The sequence below is a fragment of the Gymnoscopelus braueri genome (assembly GCF_963280865.1).
Source record: "Gymnoscopelus braueri genome assembly, chromosome: 3".
In the NCBI taxonomy this organism is placed as follows: Eukaryota; Metazoa; Chordata; class Actinopteri; order Myctophiformes; family Myctophidae; genus Gymnoscopelus; species Gymnoscopelus braueri.
The window spans coordinates 58,237,946-58,248,378 of NC_137612.1; the positions used below are offsets into that span (position 1 = coordinate 58,237,946).

The 10,433-nt window shown below is 52.7% G+C and overlaps 2 protein-coding genes across 2 annotated transcripts in view; both read left to right on the plus strand.

Annotated features, from left to right (window-relative positions):
• Positions 1-10,433, plus strand: part of LOC308079409 (dihydropyridine-sensitive L-type skeletal muscle calcium channel subunit alpha-1-like) — a gene marked incomplete at its 5' end in the record, with an annotated part of 85,997 nt that overhangs the window by 19,444 nt on the left and 56,120 nt on the right. The window contains one exon of the mRNA XM_080420877.1: positions 9,886-10,025. Within this exon, the coding sequence (XP_080277003.1) occupies positions 9,886-10,025 (140 nt within the window). The remainder of the gene's footprint in view (positions 1-9,885; positions 10,026-10,433) is intronic.
• On the plus strand, positions 788-1,246 carry LOC308082940 (DNA-directed RNA polymerases I, II, and III subunit RPABC3-like; the record flags this gene model as incomplete). Its single annotated transcript, XM_080425020.1, has 1 exon — positions 788-1,246. The coding sequence occupies one exon, from the start codon at positions 788-790 to the stop codon at positions 1,244-1,246; it is 459 nt and encodes a 152-aa protein (XP_080281146.1).

The following is a 10,433-nucleotide window of genomic DNA, read 5'->3' on the forward strand; positions in this document are numbered from 1 at the left end:
TATTAAGATCTTAAACAAAATGGGAGAAGACATTCTGATTGGTCTTATGTTATGCCCAAAATACACCCATGACTAATTTAATAAATATTGAATACAACCCCCCTTGCACCCAGCGCTGCAGCTTTGCACCCTCGATGCATTTGCATCCTGCATTTTACACTGCGTGTCACCGTGTGCCCGTGGATCATCTAAATAGGGCCCATACACTCTTGGAACTACGTTGTTTTTATGGCGTGCAAGACTCCAGCGGGACAAGCCGTCTAGAAGAGTGTGTGTGTGTGTGTGTGTGTGTGTGTGTGTGTGTGTGTGTGTGTGTGTGTGTGTGTGTGTGCGAGAGAGAGAGAGAGTCCGATCTCCCAAATCTCCTGACAATTGAACTGATCTAGACGCATTCAGAAGCCCAAGGACTGGATGTTTTATGCTTTTTGATATTCAGCTTTTTAGACCTTTCATTCCATAGGCAGTCAATGGAGCGGAAAATACTTCCAAATTTGGAAATCAGTTTGACGTCACACTGATATGACATCGCTGTTTTGCGGGGAGAATAATGAATAAATAGCGGGGCATCATAAGCGGCGATCATACGTTTGACACAAAGTAACAGAGTAGCGTAGTAGTTTGTGTGCAAGCTCCATCGTTTTTGTTAAACTGGGAGAGCAAAGAGAAACCGCAGGGGTACAAATAAAAAAATAAAGAAATAAGAACGTGCCTACAAACAAAGCATAATCCATCTGAATACTGCTACAATACCCAGAAGTGCGACCAATGCTCATAGCCCCGGACAGACATGGCTGGGATATTGTTCGAAGATCTTTTCGACGTGAAGGACATCGACCCCGACGGCAAGAAGTTTGACCGAGTGTCCCGTCTGCATTGCGAGAGCGAGTCCTTCAAAATGGATCTGGTGTTGGACGTGAACACCCAGATCTACCCCGTGGAGCTCGGCGGAAAATTCCGCCTGGTCATCGCCAGCACGTTGTACGCGGACGGCACACCCGACGACGGCGAGTTCAACCCTCAGCAGGACGAGCGGCGGGCGTCCCGGGCGGACCAGTTTGACTACGTGATGTACGGGAAGGTGTACCGCATCGAGGGGGACGAGACGTCGACGGAGGCGGCCACGCGCCTCGCCGCGTACGTGTCCTATGGCGGTCTGCTCATGAGGCTGCAGGGAGATGCCAACAATCTGCACGGGTTCGAGGTGGACGCCAGGGTTTATCTGTTCATGAAGAAACTGAACTACTAAACCAAGAGGTCTTCAACGTTTTTCAGGCCAAGGAGCCCTTAGCTGAGAGAGAGATGAAGCAGGGGACCCATTGTATAAAATTGTGTTGCAGATCATTTTTCATAGATTTTATAGATAGCTTCAGTAACTTGTTTAAATCAATTAAGCAATATTACACGAGAGGGTGTGCTTTGTCGTGATTATTGTCACGACAGTGATGTGGTCGGGAAGAGGCTGAGACGAGTTCCGCAAGCATCACTGTAGTGCCAATAATCACGGTAAAGCTGCCGTTGAGTGTAATATTGCGATTATACAACAGTTACCATCAAAATAAAACGTATAAAAATGTATTCATATTGTGGGGTAAATGGTAAATGGTGCATTTATATAGCGCTTTTATCCAAAGCGCTTTACATATATTGTGCATTACATTCACCCATTCACACACACATTCATACACCGATGGTGGAGGAAACCATGCAAGGCACCAACCTGCTCATCGGGAGCAATTAGGGGTTCAGTGTCTTGCTTAAGGGCACTTCGACACTAACTCTGGGGAGCCCCCAGCCCGGGGGGCTCCCCCAGATCGAACCAATCCCCAACCAATCAGATCAAACTGGGAACCTTGCGGTTTCCAGTTCACTCTACCCGGCCACTCTACCCCCGAGCCACTGCCGCCCCTATGGGGCATTTCGCTCTCAAAATAACAACCTTTCTGCGAGTGTTGCCTCTGTTATCCTGGAAACACATGATGGGGTCTGACAGAGACCGAGTCCCTGTTTATTTAGCAGTCCAGACCCAACATTGACATGGCTGTGCGTTAGACAACTTTTCCCAAACTGAACACAGAGAAACAAAACTTAAAAAAAACGTAACTGTTTGCTCAATCTCATTGTAATTAAGATATTCAATAGAATTATATATTTTTTTAATGGCAGATTTAGCTACTACGTCCCAAGCAAACTGCTAGCATAGCCACTTAAAAAAATAAATAAAGTTCCTATCACACAAAGATTTGGTGGCCCCCCTGTAGTAACTCTCAGGACCCCCTACGGGTCCCAGACCCCCTGTTGAAGATCCGTTTCCTAAACAATCTCCATGGCTTTGAGGTGGACTCCACTGAACAATTCACTAGTAAAGACCACACCATCAAACAGAGGAACGATTGAGTTGTATTTATTTGAAAATTGGTTGGATGGGAAGGGGACAGGGGAATGCATGATGTGTGTGGTGCCACTGTGTGTATGTGGTGCCACTGTGGAGAGAGGGTTATTGTGAGGTCCCGTTGTTGGGAATAGTTACAGACATTGCATGCATTACATTGTTACATGGGGGTAGGGGGTCCCGTTGTTGGGATGTGATAGGGAGGAGGGTGTGGGGGGGTTGTAGGGGGTCCCGTTGTTGGGAGGAAAGGGGGTCCCGTTGTTGGGAGGAAAGGGGGTCCCGTTGTTGGGAGGAAAGGGGGTCCCGTTGTTGGGAGGAAAGGGGGTCCCGTTGTTGGGAGGAAAGGGGGTCCCGTTGTTGGGAGGAAAGGGGGTCCCGTTGTTGGGAGGAAAGGGGGTCCCGTTAGTGGGGGAAAGGGGGTCCCGTTGTTGGGAGGAGGGGGAAAGGGAGGAGGGGTGGAGGGCGGAGGGAGATGAGAACGAATGGACGGAGGCGGGTTGGTGTAGGGCGGCGCCTAGGAGAGGGGATGAAGGGGAGGAGGGGAGGGATGAGTGGCGGGATGGGTGGCCTGAAGAAGGCGACGGGGAGGATGATGAAGGGGGAAGAGGGAGGATGGATGGGAGGATGGATGGGAGGATGGATGTAGGGGTTAGAGGGGAGGTAGGGAGGAGGGATGGAGAGGAGCGGGCGGGGGGCCGGGCCGTCTGAGGCACGGACCCTGGTTAGAGTGGCTTTGGGGCCCGTGGCCCGTCTGCGACCTAGTCGCGCCGAGACCCCCCGCCTTTGAGACCTAGAGGAGACATGTGTGGGAGAGGAGGAACAGGTCAGTTTTCAGCAAGGTTAGTTTTGAGCATGGGGAGGAGAAGGGGAGGTGGCGGGATGCAAGAAACATTGAGCATGAATGGGAGCGGGCATGGCTTGGTATAAATACAACCCTTGATTAGTTTGGAAGGAGGAGATAAGGGAGGAGTTGTTATCAACGCCATCGCAAGCAGGTGAGCTTGGGAGGAGTTGATATCGGCCAGATTGGAGGCGATTACGAGGGGGAGGAGATAGTTATCCGGTGTGGTCTTCCCTCCTGAACTTACATTGTACCAACTGCATTTCACTAGTAAAGACCACACCATCAAACAGAGGAACGATTGAGTTGTATTTATTTGAAAATTGGTTGGATGGGAAGGGGACAGGGGAATGCATGATGTGTGTGGTGCCACTGTGTGTATGTGGTGCCACTGTGGAGAGAGGGTTATTGTGAGGTCCCGTTGTTGGGAATAGTTACAGACATTGCATGCATTACATTGTTACATGGGGGTAGGGGGTCCCGTTGTTGGGATGTGATAGGGAGGAGGGTGTGGGGGGGTTGTAGGGGGTCCCGTTGTTGGGAGGAAAGGGGGTCCCGTTGTTGGGAGGAAAGGGGGTCCCGTTGTTGGGAGGAAAGGGGGTCCCGTTGTTGGGAGGAAAGGGGGTCCCGTTGTTGGGAGGAAAGGGGGTCCCGTTAGTGGGGGAAAGGGGGTCCCGTTGTTGGGAGGAGGGGGAAAGGGAGGAGGGGTGGAGGGCGGAGGGAGATGAGAACGAATGGACGGAGGCGGGTTGGTGTAGGGCGGCGCCTAGGAGAGGGGATGAAGGGGAGGAGGGGAGGGATGAGTGGCGGGATGGGTGGCCTGAAGAAGGCGACGGGGAGGATGATGAAGGGGGAAGAGGGAGGATGGATGGGAGGATGGATGGGAGGATGGATGTAGGGGTTAGAGGGGAGGTAGGGAGGAGGGATGGAGAGGAGCGGGCGGGGGGCCGGGCCGTCTGAGGCACGGACCCTGGTTAGAGTGGCTTTGGGGCCCGTGGCCCGTCTGCGACCTAGTCGCGCCGAGACCCCAAAGAATGGTGCATGTTGTTAGCGGATGAGTGCGGTGTGGGCTAGGAGGAGATCGTGGGAATTGGAGCGGATGTATGTATGGTACGCCTGCGATGACCACCTACCCAGGATTTGAATTACGTGCTCGGGGACGCCTTTCCGGGAGGCTGTGGAGGCTGCGCCTATACGGAAGGAGTGACCTGAGAAGTGGTTCGCGGCGTAGCCGGCTTTGGTGAGAACGGAGCGGAGGTGGTGGTGAAACCAGGTGCGGGTGACTATGGAACCGGTTTCTGAGATGAACAGGGGGTCGGATGGTGAGGCGTTTTGGGACTGTCGGATGGCGAGGTGGCGGACGAGTGGCTCGTATGGGCTGAGGGGTGAGTCTAGTTTGAAAAGGTGAATGGGGGTGGACGTTCCGAACTGGTCAGTCTTACTGTGCTTGAGGGTGTAGATGAGGGTGGATGGGCTGAGGACGGATAAGTCGGACAGACAGGGGTGGCGAGCCGGGTCGAATCTAGTGTTGGCGGATGTGAATTCGGAGCAGCGGAGGAACCCGTAGAAAGCCAGGAGGAAAAGGGACTCTAGTGTGGAGTTGGTGAGTGGGTCTGAGTGACCGGAACGGAGGACGGCGACGCAGTCGGCGAGGACGTTGTCTGTGAGGGGTTGGCGGCTAGGAGGGTGGTGAGGCTCGTGGCGTTTGATGCCTTTGAGCAGCAGTGCGACGTGCGGGTGCGCGTGGAAGGGGTGAGCGGCGCCGGTGAGGAGTTTAACGATGAAATTTATGCCGGATAAGTAGACTCGGATGGTGGATGAGTGCATGGACCGGGAGTAGTGGCAGTGGCTGACGTAGGAGGTGAGTGTGGCCAGGTCTAGTGACGGGAAGTGCAGGGTGAAGGTGGCGTGGAACAGCTGGAAGTTTTTCCAGGCAGTCCAGTAGGTGGACAGTGAGGATGGGGCGAGAGACTGGAGGATGGCTTGTTGTGAGTGGCGGATGAGGTGGCTGAGCGGGTGATTCAGGGGAAGGTCATTTGTGAATATGGAGGTGCCGGAGTGGGATGAGAGTCTGCTTCTGGTGCCAAGTGCCTGAACTTCTGTAAAAGAAAGCGAGAAAGTGAGTCAGCGATGCTATTGAGGTGACCGGGGATGTGGGCGGCGCGAATGATGAAATTATGGGTGACGGTGATCCAGGTGAGTCGACGGAGGAGTGCCATGATGGGGAGTGAGGAGGAGCGACCTTTGTTGATTATATTGACGGTGGCTTGATTATCAGAATGAATGAGGACGGAGCGGCTGGTCCACTCCGATCCCCAAAGGGAAGCCGCTACCACGATGGGGTATAGCTCGAACAAGGCGGAGGAATGACCGGAGTCGCACTGGGGATCTAACATCTCCTCCGGCCATTCCTCCGCGAACCATCTGCCTTGGTAGTACCCCCCATAGCCTACGGAGGGGGCTGCGTCAGTGAATAATTGGAGGTCCTCTGGTGAGGAGTGAAAGTCATCATAAAAAAAACTAATTCCGTTCCAGTTGTGCAGGAGGTTGTGCCAGAGGCAAAGCTCCATTTTGCACTCGGGGGTGATGGTGACAATGTGGTGGAGGGCTGGAACGGAGGAGGCTAGTGAGAGGAGGTGAGAGATGAATGAACGGCCTTGGGGGATGATACGGGTGGCGAAATTAAGGTGACCTAAGAGTGAGAGGAGTTGCTGCTTGGTGCACGAGGGGGTGTCTGCGAAGTTGGCGATGATGAGGGTGATCCTGTGTAATTTTTCGAGGGGGAGTGAGGCTTGGAAGGTGATGGTGTCTAGGTGGATGCCGAGGAACTCGAGGCTGGTGGCGGGGCCCTCCGTTTTGTCCTCGGCAAGGGGGACGCCGAGCGCCGTGAAGGCCGTTCTGATGGCGAGCAGAGTGCGTGCGGGGGGAGATGATGGGAAGTCGACGGAGAGGAAGTCGTCTAGGAGGTGGACGAGAAAGGGGATTTTGTAGTTATTTAATAGGATCCAACAGAGCAGTTCTGATAGATTGTCGAAGAGCTTGGGGCTGCTCTTGCAACCAAATGTGAGCCTAACGGCGAAGTAGTACTTCCCCCTCCAGCAGACTCCGAACAGGTGCCAGGAGTCTGGGCCGTCTATGAAGCACCGGACGAAGGTGGGATCTGGGTGGGAGGCTAGTTCCGAGGCTATGGAGGGGATGTTGATGGGGGTGGCGAGGTGCTCCGTCAGTCAGCTGACTGAGGGCTTGGTGGGATTGTGGGGGCAGGTGGGGCGGGAGTGTGCTCCACTGCAAAAGGTGCACACGTGCAGCATCTTACAGGAGGACATATTGCATCCCTGGTCATTAAAATTATTGCACACCATTTTGGAACCTACAAAAATGAGCTGACGGCCTCGACGGTCCCTTGTCTGGGAGGAGGCTGGGAAGGTGGTGGGACGGTCGGGTCTTGCCCTGGCTGGACGGATGACGGAGGACATGAGTGCCTGGGGTTGCGGGTTGTAGGTTGGTTGCGGGTTGTAGGTTGGCCGGGGGGGCGGTGCGGGGGTGGTGGAGTGGGAGCTGATGACCAGGGTGCAGTCGGTGGTGGGGTGGGCGGGGCAGCCGCACAGGTTGCAGGCGATGGCGGTTCTGCCGGCGAAAAGCCGGCAGTACAGCTCGGTGTCCTGCGCTCCCCAGTATGTAACCATGTTCCACTGCTGGAGCCGAGCTGCCGCCATCGCCGCAAACTGCCGGTGATACTGGAAATAGGTGGTGCCCCCGAAGCGAAGGGAGGTTAGACACAATGGGGGGTGGAGGAGGGTGTGAGGATACATTTGATAGGAGTGCAGCCTGCGAGCACAGGGAAGACAAAACATTTAAAATGTTTGACATGGGGGGGGAAGCAGGCACAGAGGGGTGAGACATGACAATGGGGTGAGACGCGGCAATGGGGTGAGACGCGGCGGTGGGGTGAGACACGGCGGTGAGGTGAGACACGTCAATGTGGGGGTTAGGCTGGGTGTGGTGGTGATGGTAGTCAGTGGTCTGGCTAATGGGTGCTGTGAAATAGTGTTGTTGGTGGTGGTGGTGGGGGTGGGGGGAGGGGGCTGGAGCCGGTCGTGCTGTTTTTTGTGTTGCTTTTTTAGCGGGGGCGGGGTGTGGTGACGCGACGCTCGAGCCTCCTGGTCCGACGTCATGCTGACGCGACGGACCAGGAGGGGAGGAGCTCACTAACACGGCAGATTGGAGTAGTGAATACAATGTGGCTTTAGGAGCGGCACGGGAAAATAGAACATTTTTGTCTCGCAACGCCTTCTGGAGGCCAATTACGGTCCATTCTGATGGTGGGCGAATGGGTGGGGTGACTGACCTGGTGGGCGGTGGGGCTGGGGTGGTGGAGCGAGCTGGAGTGGCGGAGTGAGCTGCGGTGGTGGAGCGAGCGGCGCGGGAGTATGGACCGGGACAATCGGGTGCGTGGCGAGCGCGTTGTCGGCTCGTTCGGGTGGTGGAGGTGGTGGGTGTGGGCGAAGCTCGACCGGGGTCCGGGAGAGAGACGAAGGTACGGGTGTTGTGGATGCCGATCGCAATCGTCTGCTGGATGTTTCGGGTGGTGATGTTGTCGGCGGGACGGGAGGATCAGCATTGGAGAAGTCCTCCTCGTCCGAGGCCATGAGCTGGAGAGAATTGTTGATGTCGTCTTCCATGCTGCTGGTTTTGCTGGTGGTGAGTAGTACGGCGGTATTTTCGCTTTTTAATTTACGTTTTGGTCGTTTGTTTTGGTGCGTGTTCCTCTTGCAAGAAACATTGAGCATGAATGGGAGCGGGCATGGCTTGGTATAAATACAACCCTTGATTAGTTTGGAAGGAGGAGATAAGGGAGGAGTTGTTATCAACGCCATCGCAAGCAGGTGAGCTTGGGAGGAGTTGATATCGGCCAGATTGGAGGCGATTACGAGGGGGAGGAGATAGTTATCCGGTGTGGTCTTCCCTCCTGAACTTACATTGTACCAACTGCATCTAATGAGGTGGACTCCATTGAACTACTGATGAGGTGGACTCCATTGAACTACTGATGAGGTGGACTCCATTGAACTACTGATGAGGTGGACTCCATTGAACTACTGATGAGGTGGACTCCATTGAACTACTCTCTGTTATTTAAGGATAGAGTTACACCTCTACGTTTGGTAATTAACCTACAGTGGACTCCAATGAGGAGGACTTCAGGGTTTATCTGTTCATAAAGAAACTGAACTACTGACCCACTTTTTGGCTCCCAAACATTGGGTCGGGACCCATCTTTGGGTCGCGGAATCCATTGTTCTGGGTCGCGAGTAAATGCCTGTTTTGGTTTCCTACGTTTTGTTCTTATTATTATCAACCGATTCCAGTTCCTCAATGTTGGATTTGGTTCCTCCGGTTCCGGATCCCAAACCTGGTCGTAACCCTAGGCTTCATGAGGTTAAATCCCATCGACAAGCACAGTCGGCAAGTCCCCTGGTGGAAGGAGTGTCTGTGTCCCTTTTATTGCCATATAAGGAGATCCCCAAACTCTCCGGTGACTGGTTGAAACACTAGCCCATATATGGAGATCCCTAAACTCTCCCAAGCTGATTCGTACCAGATCCGAGAAATCTCCAGTTGGTGCATTATCAACATGACGTCATAGTAGTGATGACATCATGGGCGCCAAATTATGATTTTGCCAGTGGGTGAACCTAGCATCTCTCTAAATACCATGCTATCCTTTAACACATTTACTGCCAAGGACGCAATATTGCATAACAAATCATGATTACGCTAGAGGGCGCTCTTCGCCAACCTATGAACGATGCCTTGAAAAAATAAATAACCCCGTCCACTACAATGTAAAAAAAAAAAAAAACGAGACATATTTAACTGCCGATAACTACAGAACGGACGATCGCACTTGCATTGTTTTTGTTCCGGTGGAAAGAGGAGAGACTTGTCATTCCACCGAGACATTGTTTGTTTACATCCGGGTTGAAAATAATAATCAGTGGATCAAAAAGACTCAAAATAAGGTAAAACCGCTGGCAGTGGCGGATGAATTAATTAATTAATACTTGACAATGAATGTGTTTGCATGGTCGTCAAGGCTAGGTCAAGTGCTAAGGGCTAAGGTTGAGTCTGGAGAGGTGAGCCTTCAGATTACAGCGTTGTCCCTGATGTTTTAAGGAAATTTCAGACACATTCCCTGTGTTAGCTGATCTGAGTGAGCGGGAGGGGTTGTAGGGTTGGATCAGGCTTTGAATGTATGGGGGTGCCGTACCTTTCGTTGCTTTGTAGGCCAACATCAGGGTTTTGTACTCTGTGCGGGCAGTAACTGGGAGCATGCTGAGGCATTCTGGATCATTTGGAGGGGCTTAGGTGCATATGCTGGGAGGCCAGTAAGGAGGGAGTTACAGTAGTCAAGTTTTGACTGAGGTCTGGATACGGAGCTGGGATTACTCCTGGGTGACGAAGGGTCTAATCCTTGAATGTTTTCCTACAGGATCGATCGAGTGACCGCTGCAATGTGTGCTTTGAATGAGACCTGACTTTCCAGGACAACACCGTGGCCTAATACATAATATCCAAATCGGGTTCAAATTTTTGAGAATCACTTGTCAAAGGCACCGTTTGTGAATAAATATTTGTTTTCATCGTCTTTCAGGAGAGTTTGGAGTACATCTTCCTCATCATCTTCAGTGTGGAATGCTTTCTGAAGATAGTAGCGTACGGCTTTCTCTTCCACGATGACGCCTACTTACGCAATTGCTGGAACATTCTGGACTTTGTATGCGTATCGGTCGGGTGAGTGAAGTCATTGTTCCGTTTCACAAGTTGTCATGTCTAAAATGTATAAAAATGTTTTGAAAATAGCCGATCTACAAGATCATGCGACGTGTTGTTAGCTTGTAGATCGGCTATTCTCAAATAGACAAAGTTTAAATAGGGCTGAAGTTTTAACCTCATGAACTCTTAACGTCCCTATTCTGGGGCACCAGCATTTAATGCACGGTTAATTTTCAATGAGAGGCGGGCGATTATTTGGGACACGCGGAGAAGTTGAGGGGCGGTGAGGCAGGCGGGCGCGGTCCCGTGAAATTCTCGCGCGCGTGCTCGTTTGTGCATGTGCACGCGGGCGGCAAGAGCTGGATTGTGGTGAGCTTTTCTTTTCACCACACCGCGCAGGAGGAAAAAACAACAATGATCGCGGCG